A 19216-nucleotide genomic window follows, 5' to 3' on the forward strand; every position below is an offset into this window, starting at 1 on the left:
TGTTGAACAATAGTTCGGCGTAACTCATCATGGGACATTTGAATTCCTTTGATGAGGTCAAGCTGCTCTGAAAGTGCAAAAAACATGCAGTTCCCCTCCCCTTGATTGTCAGAAATCGCAAAACCTTTCTCCAACGCAGTTGTCTTTAAAGCCTGCGACAGCTTAGTTTTGCTGGACTCTATGCGTGCTTCCAACAGGATTTGTTGAAGTGCAAGGAAAATGGGTTCACCTGTAAGCAGAAGATGAAAAAGACAAAATAAGATAGAGGTTATTTCACGCCAGTTTAATAGGAGATAGTGATAATGATAATGATAAAGAATTTGTATAGTGCTAGAACTATAACATATTCAAAAGCGCTTAACATTAAGTTACAATTAAAAAAATTCCTGAAAAGCTAATAATAACAATAACAATAATAAAAAAATTCCATGCTATGCAAAAATCTAAAAAATAAAAGTCTAAAATTCTATACAAAATTAAATGAAAATATTCAAAGCATTAAACTTCAGAGTCATTCTAGTAGATTATAAGCTTTCCTAAAAAGGAATGCTTTAAGATGCTTTTTAAAAGTGGCGAGGCTGCTATTTGTTCTTATAGTCAATGGCAGCGAGTTCCATAAAACAGGTGCAGCACTGTGCGCTGGTCTGAAGCTTAAAACAGTCGACAATTTCAGAAAAATTACTGTGGTTTTAAAAGAACAAAGTAACTTCACTCTACTGCAAAAATATATTTTGGCTTTGGTTTAATTGGCAAAGCAAACAATGACATCACCTGCCATCGGTCCAGTTGCAGCATCTTTCTCAAAGTCATTCTTTAGAACGTCATCTTCTCGTTTTTTTTCAACACCTACAAAAGTTTAAAATTAGCAGTAAATTTAAATGGTTTGGCCTGAAAGCGGGAGAGGGAAACATTATTTACGTCAGTTTACTTGGAGATGCTACACTAAGCATTGAAAAGCTAAAAGTACCCGAAAAATCGAAAGTGCCCTGGTTTAACAGAAGAAAATAACCTCACTCTACTGGTTTAATTGACAAAGAAAACAATGAAATTACCTGCTATCGCTTCTGTTGCAACATCTTTTTCACAGTCGTTCTGTGGAACGTCATCTTCTCTGTTTTTTTCAAGACCTGTAAAGTTTAAAAAATTGATGATTTACAGAAAACTATGTCACTCTTAAAAAAAATGAACGATTCCAACCTTCATTTTTTGTGACAACCCACCATTGCTGCTCGATATGAATAGAAATCAGATGACTTTGATGTATCGCAATCTTATAGAGTCAAAATTTTAACTGATCGTTAACTCTTCCAATTGTAGCCAATATGTTATAAAATTATACATGAAAGTTTTAAAAAATGGAATTGATCAGCCGGTAAAAAATATCTTGATTGTTAAACAAAATCTCCTCATCAGTAACCCAAGGAATGTATGAAGAACAGTGTGGAGAATGTGAATCCCTATATTAAGAATAAAAGTTTAACAAAAATATTTCTGCAGGGATGCACATGGACCACGAAACATAATATAGTAAAAATTTTTTTTTTGCAATCGCTAAAGCAGAAGCAATGGACATACAGCGATGAATTATGAAGGCCAAATGGAGGATAATACTGAAAAGATACGCATTTGAAAATCATCAGGTACTAATTATTATTATTATCGTTACTTTTCTATCGGTAAATTTGATTTCTTACCATAGACCATCTTCCACATCCTGTCAACAAGGGACTGGCACTGTTTCTCCCAAGAGAATCTTTCATCATAACTTCTTCGCAGTCTTTGGATTTCCTCAAGCCGCTGCGCCCTTGATTTTTGACGGATGGCTGCAATTGCCTTTGCCCATTCCTTGGGGTCATCAGAGTCGATCACAAATGATTCACCCATTGGAAGACCACGCAGTGCTTTTCCAAATCCAGAGTTTCCACTAACTAGAATGGGAAGACCAGCTGACATGGCCTCCAATGCTGTCAAACCGAACCCCTCAGTTCTTGATGGCATAATGGCCAGGTCGACTTCACAAAACAATTCTCTCAATCTTTGTTTGTCTTTCACAAATGATCTCACAATCAGCTGGTTCTTTGAAATGGCAGTCTGGAGTAAGATTTCTGCGACGTCATCCTGCCTTCCATCGGATGCACCAACGAAAACAAGACTATAGGAACTGTCCTTCAATTCAACTATGGATTGAGCGGCAATGTCGTATCCTTTAAGACTAAAGTCTTCAAAATCACCGCGACCGAAGGTTAACACTTTGAAATTCATATTCTCTTGTTCAGAATGCTCAACATCTGAAAACTCTGTAAAGGAACCTGGTATTAATTGAAAGATTTCTCGACGAGATGAACGCAACTGCGACGAGATCGCGTGTTTCAATTTGGGTCCAACGGCTACAACGAGATCTGCAATTTGACAAAGTTCAACCTCAGCTCTGTTCTTCCCTTCTCCCTTGGCAATGGCGCTTGGATAGTTCTTATGCATTGCCAGCTCTTCAGGCTCAGTGTGAACAACCTGCACCCACTTACAGCAATGAGACTTTCTTATAATCTGTGCTTGTCTACCAAGCTTTGCTCCATGGCCGATCACAACCTGAACGTCGAGGTCTTCTGGGGGAACGATCAACCAGTCAAGAGGATCACTGTAGGCAGGAAGGCGCCCTGCTTCCCGGATGGAAATGTTGTGACTTTTGGCAGCTCTCTTATGCTCTTCGCCACACTCAAATTCGGGTACAAGAATGGTGACTTCTACGTATGGGTCTTTTGCCAAATGTATGGCAAGAGTCCTGTTTATTGTTGACAAGCCACCCTTGGACGACCCCCACTCATTCGCGAGAAGGGTAACTTTCAGTACCAGACGCTCTGGACGAGCCTGAGCGGTATCAGGTGATGATGATGGAGTACACGCTTCCTGCGTAGCAACCAAAATTGGATACTTTAAAATAAAAATTTCATATCTGGGGGCTTGTTAGTTTAAATATATGGCTACAGTCACTGTGGCTACTCTTTATAAAGACACAATTTGAAGTAGTATATGTAATCGATTGATATGTAATATGTTAACAGCACTGCTAGAGATTGCATTTCACTGCTACCTACCTTACTTTCTATTTGTGAGAACCACTGTTCTTGTCCCGTAACCGTGAGTACCTCCTCTGCAGGTTTCTTCTTGCAAATCAGAGGAACGCCTTGTCGTAACTCAAGGAGGTGAAGACAATCTTCATGAGAACATGCAATCCGATTGTGGCTTGAGCATTTTTCCCGCTGACAATACGGACAGGCGACCCGAATTTGATACTGCAATCCACCTTTATAGAGATCACGTGACAAAACTTGGAAAGTTGCCTCCACAAACTCACGAACCTGCACCGCCACCTCACTTGTGTCATCTACTGAGATCTGCTGAGGTTGGTTTCTTTGCTTGATAAAAAACTTAATAAACTGCTTCTTACAAATAAGAACAAAATCATGGAAACTTTGCTTCCCAATAACAAACCACGCTCCATTTTGGAACAGGGTAGGGGGCTGTGTTGGACCAGCTTCAGAACACCAACGGACAGATCGAGAAACAAGGCGTGTGAACAGACCATGGGGTACAGAGCCGCTGACAAAGTAAACATACAGGGGACATGGGTCCAGCCTTGAGGGCGCCATGGAACAAAGGGAATCAGGTGACGCTTTGAGATGAGATGGAACAAAATACTTTTCACCTGTCTTTGAAGATGAAAATTTTGCAATCAATCCAAATTGTTCCATCAAATCAAGAATGTCTTTCCTGGCAACACCTTCCAGGAGAAAGTTGGAAAACACAAGATCAACCAGTTCCATGGAGAGAACACCGCTTTCTTTAACTTCCTTCCAGTGCTTGGCAACCTTAGGAACCTAAGACGGAATAAGGTGAAGGACAATAACAAAGCCTTCTTAAAATAGTGATATCTTGGGAGAATTTTGAGCCAGTTAATTAATGCACTTGTGAATTGTAGGTTATTTTATCTAATATTTTAATAAACAAACCAAGAAAAAGATCTAGAGTTTTCCGTTTTTGTGTGGGGACGCATATAAAGAAAAAGTTACGTAGTCTGCCTAGCAAGTACTACTGGGTGAATAAAAGTAAAGAGGATAACCTTCTAAGCAGCCCTTCCGTTTGGTTCGTCACACAATTCTTTCCAATCACGTTAGAAGATTTACGAAGTTAAGTTTTCTTTTCTTTACAACGTTCACCATAACCTCGCGCTGAGAGAAAACAATAGAAACGTGGTTGTCGTGGTAGAAGGAAACAATGTGAAACAATGAAATGTGGAAAAGGAAAAAGGGATGTGGGAAAGTGGAAAAATGTTTTTCGTGGTAGAAAGGGCTAGTGTGGCTTCGTACTCATGAAAGATTAACGATTTGCGCGCATAGTAAACCGGAACAACTTACTAAACAATGAAAGCGGTATGAAATGCAACTTGCATAACTACGTCACAGGCGAGTTAGCGCTTATTCCTTCGACAACCTGAATCAACCAATGAATACTTTTCCTAGTTCTTACATGTAGTCGTCAACTAATAAAAAAGCAAGACCTTCATCTACCAAGAAATAACTGGAAAACCTGTCCAAAGGGTTAAAAATAGCACACGACCTTATCTTAGGGCCTGTGTACATGGAGGTGGGGGACCCCAGGCAGGTGAGGTAACCCGCTTAGGTGGGGTAACCCGCCTGTCCACATAATGTCCCATTTTAATTTGACCACGTTTACATGATAGCTGGGGTGACCGGCAGCGGGTTACCTCACTTACCTAGGGTCCTCCACCTCGATGTAAACTGGCTCTAAGATAAGGTCGTGTGCTATTTTTAACCCTTTAAAGAGATTCAACCGCATTTTATTCATGAGATAAAGACAAAAGGTTATGACGTCATCAGCTTTTATATATTCCAGCGAAGATTCCACCGCAAAAAAAGGCTGATTCTATGCCTAATATACTACTGAGGATAGACTACGAGTAGCCCCTTATTTTCCCCTGGGATATTTGAGCGATTAAAATACAGGAGCGTTTGTCACCTTCCTCGAGGGTGACAAATTTCACGCGCGCTCGCGTAATTCGCTCGCTTCACTATCCCTGAGGAAGAGACTACTTGTAATCTAGTTAAAGAGGGTTGCGTAACGAGCCAAAAGGAAGTCAGCGTAGGAGACAATATTGCTTGGTACAAGCTAAACTTCTTCGTTTTTTTTGTGTAGGTTGAGCAGTGTTATAAATTTTTCGCAATTCGCTTCTCGCGTGCATCAGTTTGGGCGGTGAAAAGTCAGGTTTCCTTTCTATATACAATATGTATTTTCACTCTGTTTGGTTGTCCGATTCCTTTGAGCCTACATAAAAGGTAAATTGCAGGTAAATTGGTTATAAGCTCCTCTTATTGTTAGCGGGTACCTCGTGATGTCACCTGATGTCCTTCGAAATTGAAACAAGAATCCTCTTGGGATATTACAACGTTCAAATAAGAAAGTGCAGTGACAATGTTTCATTGTAATGTTTACTCTTAGTGACGTCAGTATAGCGGGCTGATTACAGGGACGACTGCCCACCAGGTGTTAGCACTAATTCAGTTGTTATAGGTTTGTTATAAGATTTCATTTCAGAATTACGTCGCCTACCCTAACTGTTTTACACTGGGGAAATATTAGGTAGCAGCACAATCCACTACGATTTTGCTGTTTACAAATATTTGAGGAACAGTTAACATTTTCAAAAAGATAGCGGCAATGCACTTGATATAATTATTTATATTAGCTACAGCACGGTTGGAAACCTGTGATGTCATCCAAAATGTGGACCATTATAAACCTTGCAAGTTTTAAAACTCGTTTAAAATCCATTTCTTACCATTTTCGTAAAATCTGGAATAGTTATCAGCTGTCCGAACAATTTTATCAGCCACAGGGTACTCAAGATGACTGTGCTACGGTGCTTGATAATTATCCCCAAGTCATGATAGAAATTGACCATGGTGGTAAACTCTTTCTTATCATGGATGAAGCACTTCTCCTTGGCAAGGGTCCGTAGCTCTGTTATACTCAGGTAATAAACTGGCTTGGAAAGCAAAGCGTTGATAACTTTCTCAAAGTTCAGCCACCTAGTTTACAAAGCCAAAGAGAAAATTGATAGCACGCGTTTAAGTATCCATGTCACATATACACAGTATACCTGTACTGACTAAAGTACAGGACCCAGTTGTGCGAAAGGTGGATAACTCTATCCACTGGATAAATACATGGGTATCTGTCCAAAATCCAGTGGAAAGTGCCATAAGGTTTCCTAATATTTTCCAGCTTAATAGTGATTCGTCGTTTGAACAACCGGGGCCAGAAGCATACAGACGTTCCAAAACATGACAGTATTGATGGTCTTTCCAAACTTAAAGTGAGATCAATATATCCTTAAATAAGCTTAACTAATACAGCTGGTCATGTTCGAAATGGTCACCGTGTGCAGTTATGCAGTTAACTACAGATTGAACGGGTGTGTAATCCACTTTACTTTACCTTTTTAAAATCGACAATCAAATGTACGCAATGCTTTTCAGCTAATTCGAAATAAGATTATAAAACCCTTCAGGGTAGAATATTCCATAAGGCCAGTCAAAACTGCTTTTCACGGTTAACTTGTTTCAATCAACGAGATATTTATTTCTTATGACCGCCAGGTGGCTCATACAGGAATCACTGAATTTTTTCTGTTCTCGCTGTATTTTTTTAACCAAAGTAAAGGACTATACAATGAACCAGCCTTTAGATGTTTTGCGGTCACGCTTTTAAAAGCGTCGCAGTCACTGAGTTACTTAAGACACCTGAAACACATTGCACATCAAACAAAAATCTTAAAGGGACTGACGAAAACAAATGCCATACACATAAACAGTACTTTCAGTGCGCTCAGAGCTCAAACCTTCACAAGAATTTATTTAATATTTACTTTAATGGATTTTGTTTTTATACAACCATTTTTTACCTTATAGGTATCCTCTCCCCAATGTAAGGCTCCTGTCTTAGCACTTCCATAATTTTGATTTGTAGAGCTTGGATCTCATCAATGTTTTCATCTTTCCCGAAAACCATTGTCTTGATCTTTCTTTGAGTTAATTTTGCAGTGTTGTCAATGCTGAAGATAGGCCGCACCACATGTCCTTCATAGTCCTTACCAGCAATTGCGTTCTGGATTTCTGTTTTCATTGTTTCAATGTCTTCAAATGGTTTGTCTGCATGGGTTCCTACAATGATCACTGGGGGGCGCAAATGAGGCACCTCTTCTTCTACATCATCACAGGTTTTTCTTCTCATCTGCGCGACGCTATGCACTGTGGACAGCCAAGACAACAAGTTCTCAAGATTTGTTTCTCCATTTGGGTTTTCCAAATCAACATTACGAGACCCTTGCCTCACACAGGGCTTGGCTGTGTCATGCAGTGACTTGCTGAGGTTGCACACCAAGATATACAGCGCACGTGATGATAAGAATACGGGATGGGATGCATAATACAGGTGCTGTCCAGCAAAATCCCACAGTTCAATACTGACAACAGATTCTTCAGGCTTAAAATCGTCATCTTGTATTTCCTTTATTAACTGAACTGCTCGCTCCTTGATCTCCTCTGAAGGTGAAGTAGTATCAACCACTAACTCATGATCAGGTCCTGCTAATGTCAGTTCACTAACACTGTCTTCGTTTGGATCACCAACCTGTAGCAGAGTACGAAAAAAAAAAACAAACAAAATAACTGTTGATTCTGATTCTAGAAGACTCACCGTACCTGGCTCGATTTTGGGGGTGAAGAGAAATAATGGAGTAAGAAAAAAGGAAATAACGCCATTTTGTGGGGCGGAATAATTGAATAAGTAGGTTTTTTCGACGGAATAATGAGTTCTTTTTTACTGGAATAATTGAATAACGGAAACTTTCCAGCTGGAATAATAAACACCGGATTATTCCTCTTCATCCCCCGATTCGATTATTATTCAGACATTTAAAGTTGTTATTGATGACAGAAAATTCTCTATAAGTTCAAGCATTGAGCTAATACAATTACCACGATTTGGATATTATTACATATTTTCCATACGGACATCGTAGTAAAGGGCAGGGAAGCCGTGGTGAGTTTCTCACTAAAACCTAACTTATGAAAACAACAATCAATTCATAATAATTACTGTTGGGAAGTTCTCGAAGTAACGAAGAATTCACGAAAAAATATCACATTTCAAAGACAAAAGACAAACCTTGTTCACAAGAGAAACTTCTTCCTTTTCTCCATCAGTACCAACCTGTTTTCTTTTCTTGTTATCATCGTTTTGAACTATTGCTTCACCTCTTTCCTCCTCCTGAACCGAGTCACGGCTAACTGGAATATGAAACATCTTTTCCACCATCACCTGCGCCACATCTTTCGAACATCCTAGGAACCCTTGTTTTCTCTCATCAATAGGTTGCCAATTCTTGACTTCATCAACGTCCAACTGAAATTTTGAAGGATCCACTTCAATTCCATCAGTACTTTTTTCTTTTCTATTAAATGGTAGACCAATAAGAGACTTCTTCAAACTTGTTTTTCCTGCCCGATCCTGCCCAATATGCAATACTCGACCACGGTAAACACTGACAGCTCCATCTTTAAGAGCCCTTTGATAAGCGCGCTGTGCTTTTTCTCCGTGAGCGTCTATTTGTAAAGGGAGTAGTGAAAAAAATGAATGCATTTTAAGGTAAGTAATGTGTTAGAGGTTAAGTAAATCATTGGCACTGACCTAGGACGTCACTAGGTGGGGGGGGGGGGGGGGGGTAATTTCCATTAGAGACTTAGTCATACACCAGTGTGAATTGTCCTTCTTGTGATCTTTCAGTATATTACAACAATTCTATGATAAACATAATTTTACTGAATTTCAAATGCGACAGATATAACTAAATGTTGGTTATTTTTGATACTAAACAAACCAGCTGCTATCTAAAACTTGGTTTTTTAGTGAGCCTACTTTAAGTGTCCATGCACGTGATGCGTAAAAATTAGTGTTATGTTTTGCGTCATGAGAATTATAAGTGCTGTTTGCATTCATGTAAAATGCCTGTCCCTTAGAAAAAATAAAAAACAATTATTCTGAACATCAGCGAACTAACTTCATTCCAATAAGCGCACCCACCTCAAATGCGTTTTTGTTAATAAGCGCTCCAATTCTAATAAGCACCCCTATTGAATAACCACCCTCATTCCAGGCGTGACGATGCCAATAAGTGTCGCTATTCAATAACTGACTATTGTTCCATCCTATCGTGACAAGGTTGACCCTAATTCCAGCAACCGAAGTGAATGGCCGCGAACTCTCTCGATTGTTAAAATCCTAAATAGCAACCAAGACACAGGCAAGATTGGGACTATATCAGCCTTAATTACCAAATGTAAATAGGTAATCACTTATTAAGGGTACGATATTAAAATGAAACAGGTAATAAAACTAGTTACACTCAAATGGAACAAACAAAGGTATACTTAATTTATATAACAGAAAGAGTGTCAGAGGTAAAGGAAATGAGGAGTCTAACTTTTGGTCGAGGTGTCGAGGGTCTTATGTGGAGGGTCGAGGGTATTTAGTCGAGGGTCGATTATTTCGTGTCGAGAGTCATTCTTTCAAGTCATTTTTATTTTTCATACAGATTAGCAATCTACAAATAAAAATAAAAAAACCGCGCTTTGGACAGACAAGAGACCTTTATCTTTATCTACAGCCCCGACTAGCTCGTCATGCAACGCATGTTCCGATCAGGTTGCTTTTCAATTTTTATTAAGCGGCCTAGCACGATTTTTTTAAAAAAAGTTTACTTTGGTTATTACCAACCACTGTAAATTAAAAGACAAAATCACGAATCACGGACTTTCAGTTCCGGCTCTTTAACATTGTCACCAGCAATTATGATCTCAGCGTTCGGATCGTCAGCAAGGATCTGACATATATTCAAGGAGATCAACACGGTCAAATACAGGATCAGGGGGGAGATAAGCACTCGCCACATGATATTCTGATTTTGGCGTTGTTATTTTGCACCATACAGATTCAAATTCCAAGCTATCAGTGATATTCAACGCTTTAACGCCAACAGATCATAGCACCACCACCACCGGTTTGCGAGCCAGGTGATCTTTCCTGACTATAACATAGCCCTCTGGGCAAATCCAATGTGACAGGATTATCTTACTTAACCATGACTCCCAAACAAACACATACCCTATTTCCTCGAATAATAGCCGTCCCTTTATTAATCGCCTAGTATTTGTGATGCTGTTCTAAATATCAAACATGGGGGTTCTGGGTCTAAGACAGCCTTCACCTTCGCACAAGTTTTACATAGACTGAGTACTATTCCGTCTGGGTCATGAAGTTGTTTTACTCACGAAGTATCCAGTGTTTTTACGATTAGCTTTTGCACTCAATTCCAGTAAAAGTACAAGCACGCTTGTTTAAATTCAAGGCCCAACATCTTGTAGAGCCACTTGCAAGAGAGCTCGCCTCGCAACAGCCATAACTAGCAGTATTTACTAGTTTTCCCACCCTACCCTATCTGGGTAGTTTTTGGTTGTACTCATTTCCGAGTCCGACTTTTGGTCGAGGTGTCGAGGGTCGAGGGTAACATGTTGGGGGTCGAGGGTGCTATGTCGAGGGTCCATTTTTTATTTTTTTTTCTATATTTTTAAATTTTTCTTTCGCGTTTTTTTAGAGGGTGAGGAGAGCCAGACACGCAAGAGCTTAGTTTTTATTAGCGTTGACTCAGAATGTTGACAGATGCATTGTAATAACGGTACTTCCAAAAGAAAAGAGTCCAACCTTTCGTGGAGGTATTTAGAGAAAATACACTCTGAAAATAATAAACGCGTTTCGGATAGTCTGGTTTAGCCACAGCCCCGAGAAGCTCGTCACGCAACGCTTTTTTCCGAAAGATTTTACCTTGAACGATTTTTGTTTTCTCTTTTTTTTTTAATCGGGGTGGTGGGAGGGGGGGGAGGGGGAGGGGGGGGCGGGGGTGGAGGGAATTTCACTCCCTCACCCAACTTCTAATTGTCCACCCCTAATCACGATATTACTAGTGTTTATTGTGCTTTAGTAGGACTTGTTATTAGCTAGAACAATAAGCATACTCTAAACACCAAAAATAAATCCCTTGAAAATCCCGAAACGTTTCCGCGCAGTTTAAAATACATACACGAGATAAAATTAATAATATTTCTCTACCCCAACAACCAAATGCGCGAACAGCGGACGTGACGTCCAAGATCGCAGAGATACTATGGGCCAATCATTTCCAGGTTGCTCTTATTTTAACAAAATTTGCATTGTTTTTCGTGAAAAACTGCATCACTGCAACACCCTGTCTACGAAATGCGCTGCCTCGTGGTCTCCTAGCATCATCATAAACTGTTTGGCTTTTTCTTTGTCGTGATTCGTGAAAAAAAAGAAAGAATATTTTTCGTGCTTTCTGCGTAACGCAAGCGTCACGACACGTCCTGAAAAAGCTCAACCACGGTGGACGTAAATTTACCTCTTATTTTCGCATTATTTGTGTGCATGTAATGCAAGGTTTTTTCATAAGATTTTCTTGCCTTTTTTTTTTTTTGGAATCGAAAGTCCGTGATTCGTGGTTGGGGGAGGAAGTGGAAATGCCCCGAAAAAATTCATACAGGTTGGTATAATATATTTTGCGCAACTTTCGTGACCGAAAATAAAAACTCTTGCGAAATAAAAAAATACAAATTCTACCTGCATTTTTCAGGCAACCTGATTAAAATCCTTGAAACATGCGTTGCGTGACCAGCTAGTCCCCCAGTCTAGTAGGGGCTTTGGATATAATAAAGCGCGTTAAGTCATTCGTCTATCAGGAAGCGCGTTTATTTTTAGTGTATTTTTGTTAAAACTTGACCAAACTTGACTTTTCTAAAAAACTGAACTCGGGGATGTTTGACGCTCCTCGCTCACTTTGCGCTTTAGTATCTGTTTTTCTTAAAATTAATTTTACTTTTTTATGTTTCAGTGCTTATTCCCATAATTACGAATTTATAATAGCTGTTTTTCACAGCTAATTTGATATTTTAAAACAGAGGAATTAATTAAAATAAATTATTATTCATTCAAAATATTTCCCCGATTCTGATTGGCTAAAAGCACACGCATAATTCACCATAACCAGTTACTGATGACCAAATTTGGAAGTTTTGTGTTTAACGACGAAATGACGTCAAAAATGCAGCGTTTTTGCAGGTTAATGCACCGTTAACCGAGAAGACCTGGGGACGAGGTTGAGTTGTTTTGGTTGTGGAAACAAAAATGGCGGACATTTCTCTCGTTTCAAGAGTAAGAACTAGGCGAGAAAATAGCTAAAAACATGGTAGGAACAGCAAGAAGACAACTCGAAGGGCGACATCTGCTATTTGGAGAATATTTGCGGAGCTGAACAACCCTAAACGTGCACTATCGAAGATGAACTTCACATCGATGGATCGATGGAGGTAAGCATGTTTAAGCTATGTTTTTAAACTAGGAATTATTTTGAATGAATAATAAAACAGGATTATGGAGATCTAGGAGGGTGTTATCCGCCTCGGCCTACGGCCTCGACGGATAACCCCCTCCTCGATCTCCATAATTCTTCATAAGATACCCAGCCTCATTCATTAATTCTTAATTAATGCGTACAAGAAACTTACCATTAATATTAAAGCTACAGTTGTAGCATACCCTGATTTCTCAAACACTCAAATTCGCGAAACCCCTGATAACTGAAAACAAAACTGACTTCCCTTCCCCAGGCAAATACCAGAATACATCTCGGTTTTTTTGAACTTCCAAATAACTAACACATCCGCTATGCTCACCTGCAACACCAACTAAAAAGACTCCTTTCTTCTTCAACTTCAGGGTACATCTTATTCCGTCAACAGTTAAAGGATTATGAATCACACTCAAAAACCTCAGCTCCCTGAGGGCACCAATCTCAGCAGGTAGTTCAGTTAGTTTATTTCCAGTCAACTCCAGCTCTTCAAGCTTGGTCAGCCTGTGTATACTGGCAGGTAAATCAATCAAATGGTTGTCTCTCACACTCAGCGTCCTCAGCTCCCTAAGGTCACCAATCTCAGCAGGTAGTTCAGTTAGTTTATTTTCAAACAAGTACAGCCTTTCAAGCTTGGTCAGCCTCTGTACACTGGTAGGTAAACCAACCAACTGATTGTTCCTAACATTCAGCAACCTCAGCTCCCTGAGGTCACCGATCTCAGCAGGTAGTTCAGTTAGTTTATTCTTGTCCAAGTACAGCCTCTCAAGCTTGGTTAGCCTGTGTATACTGGTAGGTAAACCAACCAACTGGTTGTCTCTCAAGAACAGCACTCTCAGCTCCCTGAGGTCACCAATCTCAGCAGGTAGTTCAGTTAGTTTATTTTCATCCAAGTTCAGCTCGTCAAGCTTGGTCAGCCTCTGTATACTGGTAGGTAAACCAACCAATTGGTTGTTCCTCACATTCAGCAATTTCAGCTCCCTGAGGTCACCGATCTCAGCAGGTAGTTCAGTTAGTTTATTTTTGTCCAAGTACAGCCTCTCAAGCTTGGTTAGCCTGTGTATACTGGTAGGTAAACCAACCAACTGGTTGTCTCTCAAGAACAGCACCCTCAGCTCCCTGAGGTCACCAATCTCAGCAGGTAGTTCAGTTAGTTTATTTTCATCCAAGTTCAGCTCGTCAAGCTTGGTCAGCCTCTGTATACTGGTAGGTAAACCAACCAATTGGTTGTTCCTCACATTCAGTGCCCTCAGCTCCCTGAGGTCACCGATCTCAGCAGGTAGTTCAGTTAGTTTATTTTCATCCAAGTTCAGTTCGTCAAGCTTGGTCAGCCTCTGTATACTGGTAGGTAAACCAACCAACTGGTTGTCTCTCAAGAACAGCACCCTCAGCTCCCTGAGGTCACCAATCTCAGCAGGTAGTTCAGTTAGTTTATTTTCATCCAAGTTCAGCTCGTCAAGCTTGGTCAGCCTCTGTATACTGGTAGGTAAACCAACCAATTGGTTGTCCCTCACATTCAGTGCCCTCAGCTCCCTGAGGTCACCGATCTCAGCAGGTAGTTCAGTTAGTTTATTTTTGTCCAAGTATAGCTTCTCAAGCTTGGTCAGCCTGTTTATACTGGTAGGTAAACCAACCCACTGGTTGTCTCTCAAGAACAGCACCCTCAGCTCCATGAGGTCACCAATCTCAGCAGGTAGTTCAGTTAGTTTATTTTCATCCAAGTTCAGTTCGTCAAGCTTGGTCAACCTCTGTATACTGGTAGGTAAACCAGCCAACTGGTTCTTCCTTACATTCAGCTCCCTCAGCTCCTTCAGGTCACCGATCTCAGCAGGTAGTTTTTTTAGATTGTTACCATCCAATTTTAGCACAGTAAGATTTTTCAGTTTGCTGATACTTGCTGGTAATTCAATCAGGTTATTATGATCCAGCACAAGTTTCTCTATTTCACTCAGTTCAGTGACTGCATCAGGCACCCAGAAGAGTCCTTTTTCTTTCAGATCCAAAACTGCTAATCTATTTTCATGTTTCAAGTAAGCTCTCAATTCTGTACTGGAATAATGCTCCATATTTCTTGAAAATTGTTAATAAAAAGTCTTGACAGTTCTTCTTATCATCTAGAAATAACAAGAATAGTGACCTAGAGAAAAAATCAAAATCATATCATCAGTATAGGTGAATTTTAGAGAATCAAAATAAAATAAATCTAGAGCAGATGCTATTTAAGTGCATTCAGAAAATTTTGATATAAGTAGACAATGTTTATTTATTAACTATACTGATTTGTTACTCCTAGTTTATTTACATGGCATTTCATCCTGTTGACCAGTCACTCAAGTGCAGAATTACCCTTGGTGGGTTGTCGTGGCTTGAGATGAACAATGTCAGGTACTACCTTCAAAATCACCTTTTTCCAAGGTAATTAAATTTCGCGAATCAACTGAGTACACTAGTGCTCGTTTTTTAAACTTTCATTTCTGCATTTTATTTAACCATAATGGACCTGAAAGGCAACAAGCAACAGGCTGAAATGTTCAACAATGTCATCAACATAACATCTTTTGAAAGTTACAGTACACTGATATAAGCAACCAAGGCACTATTTAACTCCACGGCGCTGCCAGTAAGCGTTTAGATAAGGATGGCTTTGATGTTTTCAAATAGATCTTTAGGCGATAAGGTTGTCTTCGATCCTTTTGCCATGTGCCGATTTTCCCCACTGCCTGTCAAGTGGTTGTAAAAAATATTTTTAATAGGATAAACCAGTGAGCAGCACTTCTGTGAACGTCTTAAGTTGTAAAATTGTTTTATTGTCTCCTACGCGTTTCGTGTGACTGGCACACACTATATCAGGAAGCTTTACAATACAACCAATCCACATATATACCTAAAAACGAACTGAATTTTACATTGAACACAAAACACCTACAAATTTGCATATAGGAACTGCAAACCTCGTGGTTATACGTCTAACGGCCTGTTTACATGGAGGTGGGGGACCCCAGGTAGCTGAGGTAACTCACTTAAGTGGGGTAACTCACCTATCCATATAACCTCTCATTTTAATTTGATCACCATGATAGGTGGGGTGACCCATCAAGGCAGGTAGCCCGGTCTGGCAGACCGGGTTACCCTCTCAGACAGGGTCAAATTTTGCCATGTAAACGTTTCAAGGCGGGGTAACCCGCCTAGCCGGGGTGGGATTTGTGATACATCAAACTTGCGCAAAATTCACATTGGCAGTGGCTTTGCATCATTATTAAAGGTAACAATAGCGAGCCACATCACTGAAGGTTTCAGCAAGAGCAGCAAGCGAGTGTAGAAGAGCAATAATCGCCAAAACACATGGTTTGCCAGCATTTTTCTTGTTTACGTGCTTAGTGACCATTCAATAATCTTGAGAAAGTACGTCCCGGGATGGGGGGTTGTAAGATTGCATATAAAGGAGGGTTATTTTTTACGCCACCAAAGCGGGTTACTTCACCAACCTGGGCTCCCCCACCTCCATGTAAACAGGCCCTAAGAAACAGGCGGAGGAATATTTTTCAAGGCATGACATATTTGTAATGTTTTGGGGCCCACAGTTTTAGCTAAGTACTCCTAGCAGACAAAAAACTTAACTAAAGGTTTTTATATAGGTCACTAAGTTTCGCATCTTTAATTTTCGCGGGACTTTAATTTCACAAATATTAAGTCTCGCGAAAATAAGTCATAATAATCTAAAAAGGTAATACCACATCAGTAGTACAGAGAGCCAGCAATATTGGCAAAAAGATGTTTTGGAAACTCTTTATGGTCTCTCCTATTTTAATCATATTTTCCAAAGTTAGTTTCACAGCTCAGTTGTCTGACCATTAATTTCAAACCATTTTATGAAAGGGTCTTAATTCTCTATCAGACAGTAGATGGATCGATTTTTGAGCTAAAGAATGAGACATCATTTACTTTTAATACAGTACTTTGAACTCATCTTTAATAATAAAATTATGGTTTCTGTGGTAGCAATTATATACCTCTGGCCATAAGGATCTCAAAGCTCCTGAGTTTGATTCCAAGCAGAGGTGATTTTGTTTTTTAGCTTTTCTTTAACATTTAATGCTGGGACAGTTACACTAGGTGACAAGTCACTGCAAAAGGTCTACATGAATAGACAGGTAACAGTGATTGTGTGACACAATAAATTATGAAAAGCACTTAGCACTGAAAAGTATAGGTGCTATATAAATATCATTATCATTATTATTATTATTATTATTGAATTATAGAATATTTACAAAAATCTGTCCTTGTGGAAGAATTTTTTCCAAACAACAAGTTACATTTGTGACTAGACCATGGCCCTTAATGTCATGTTGCTGGGACTTGTGGCCAGTTGTGTCCCAGCCTTGCATACACCAGCAGCTATTCTCTGTCCTCCACTATTCAAACCAGTGAAACTGCCACTGATTTTGCATTTACTTTAAAACAATAGATTCAGGTCCAATATAAAAGCAAATTTTACTTTTAATTGCTGTATTAGCTCCTATTCGTGCCTGCAAATCCTTACTAAAAGTTTTTCCACCATTAAGTTGTTTTCCTTGTCATTTCACAATGGGAAGTATGATGAGTAGCAGTTAATTGTATCATCTCAGTATTGATTTCTTGAAAGCTTCAATTTAAAGATTATGATAGAATGACAAATGCTAGGCTCAATGTGTATACAAGGGTGCATTCATTTGATCTTATTTTGGAAGAGGAATTATTTTAACACATTCAACAACAACTAACTCTGTCAACAACTGATATTGTTGGCACAGCAGTATATTTCTTGTCCACAATATTCTAGTAGAACTGAAGGGGTCGACAAAGAAGAGTTCTTCACACTTAAATGAGAGATCACCAATTAAAATTTTGGAGAATAACAAATTTAAAGAGCATAAGGAAAGGCGTTTGTATTTGAGGTAATTTGTCGGCCTTCTAACAATAAACTTTCCCCATTCATGCTCTATGAAGCTAAAGTGTTTCTTCTCTGTTTTTAAGTAGCTACCATTTTCTTCCAAGTGTCTCCTCTTTCTCATTTCAATTCAGTCTAAACTACTGTTGATGGCCACCAAAAATGCAAAGATTGAGTCAGGTCATCTTAGGGAGGTGGCCACTATGAATTGAATGACAGTAGGTCCCTTCGTAGGAGATCGAGATCCCAACACATCTACATTTTGGAACAGAACTCATCGCATGCAGTTTCTAATCTACAATATGTGTAGTTTCATGGTGTCACTAAAAGATTTTCACATACTTTGAGTAGTGTACTACACACAGCAAACAACAAAAAAACAACTGACCATGATATAAGGAAAACGATGTCATTATTGTGTACTGCTCAGACTGTTTGGAATAAAGACCTTAAGAAACACTGATTCCCAATTCTGGCTATATATGGATGTATTATGGGTAGGTGAACAAGTTTTTGATCAGGTACATGTAATATAATAATAATTATAATTATTTGTCACCTTATGATGTAATATAATTATTATATTACATCATAAGGTGACAAATAATTTGATTTCTGCAGATCTGGAAATAATCCAGGGGGGGGGGTGGTTAAGTGATTTTTAGTGGCAGGCAATGGGGGTGACTATTTGTCGGGAACGCTTATTTGAGGGGGAGACATGTACTTATTTAAAGGGGTTGCTAATTTCATTTTTCAGTATTTCAGCCTCAAGATAGCATTTGCCTTTGTTTCAAACAGACAAAAAGAAACTAAGCAATGAAACTACGACAAATTTTGATTAAAACTATCCTTAAGCTTTATATTCAGAGGAGCTGAGTCATTAACATCTGATCGTGTGATGTCCCCAATTAATCAGTTATTCTCCTGTGATTGTAACTTTTATGCTACCCTTTTGAAAGATAAAAGTCCAGGCCCGGGTTCCTGGAAAGCTGATTAGCACTAATCTAGGATTAAATCCCCATAACCCAGGATTAAGATTTCTCCTTCGATTAGTTTCTGTTCCTGAAAGCTCGATTAGCGCCTTCCGAGGGACAAACTAGAGATTAAATCTAACACACCTAGCGAGGTCGATTAATTCACTAATCTGGGAATAAAGTTGATCAACGTTTGTCAAAACAAACAAAACGGCAGACTTACTAATCCCAATAATTCCTCCAAAAATAAGTGAAAAAATGTTTCTTCAGCACAAAATTTTTCTTGACAATTACTGTTCAGACAAGGAACTTCACAGTAGATACCGATTTGGCCCAGATTCTATTGAATTTCTCACAGAAATCCTTGAAAACAATCTGCAGCAACAGACAAAGAGAAACCATGGGCTGTCGCCGACACTACAAATTCTTGTAGCGTTACATTTCTTTGTGAGCAGCAGCTTTCTAAAACCCATCGGTGACACCGTTGGCCTCCCAAACTCCTCTGTCTCAAGGGTGGTAAAAGATGTGTCACTTGCTGTGGCCCAGAAGCAGAAAAAAATCATTTTGTGGCCCTCTCCCACCGAACTGCAAGTAGTCAAGCGAGGGTTTTACGACAAGGGAGGGTTCCCTGGTGTAATTAGCTGCATTGACGGGACCCATGTAAGGGAACACAAAGCGAAAATAAATGAATCATTTATGCCAACAATGTCATTGCCAAGTAGGAAAATTTTTTCATCTAGGGCAAGGGGTTGGTGATGG

General features: G+C 39.4%; 2 protein-coding genes across 3 annotated transcripts in view; both read right to left on the reverse strand.

Moving 5' to 3' along the window:
• LOC140931298 (uncharacterized) overlaps positions 1-8535 on the reverse strand; it is an 11295-nt gene extending 2760 nt beyond the window's left edge. The window contains exons 1-8 of one of the 2 annotated variants that reach the window (XM_073381082.1): positions 8290-8535; positions 6980-7707; positions 5855-6104; positions 3093-3875; positions 1695-2904; positions 1053-1127; positions 772-846; positions 1-229 (exon numbers count right to left, since the gene is read on the reverse strand). The exon at positions 1-229 is cut by the window's left edge and continues 22 nt beyond it. In XM_073381082.1, the coding sequence (XP_073237183.1) occupies positions 1-229; positions 772-846; positions 1053-1127; positions 1695-2904; positions 3093-3875; positions 5855-6104; positions 6980-7707; positions 8290-8394 (3455 nt within the window). In that variant the 5' untranslated portion in view covers positions 8395-8535. Of the gene's footprint in view, positions 230-771; positions 847-1052; positions 1128-1694; positions 2905-3092; positions 3876-5854; positions 6105-6979; positions 7708-8244 lie in introns of both variants that reach the window. The other variant, XM_073381081.1, reaches the window with a different exon arrangement.
• Positions 8536-12750: 4215 nt separating this feature from the next.
• Positions 12751-14619, reverse strand: LOC140932409 (uncharacterized). The gene has a single exon (XM_073382022.1). The coding sequence runs from the start codon at positions 14617-14619 to the stop codon at positions 12751-12753; it is 1869 nt and encodes a 622-aa protein (XP_073238123.1).
• Between the last annotated feature and the right edge of the window lie 4597 nt (positions 14620-19216).

This window comes from Porites lutea, chromosome 3 (assembly GCF_958299795.1).
Source record: "Porites lutea chromosome 3, jaPorLute2.1, whole genome shotgun sequence".
Lineage (NCBI taxonomy): Eukaryota > Metazoa > Cnidaria > Anthozoa > Scleractinia > Poritidae > Porites > Porites lutea.

Bases quoted from the DNA above. Each gene is read 5' to 3' on its own strand.
- LOC140932409 (XM_073382022.1), bottom strand. From the start codon at position 14,619: ATGGAGCATTATTCCAGTACAGAATTGAGAGCTTACTTGAAACATGAA.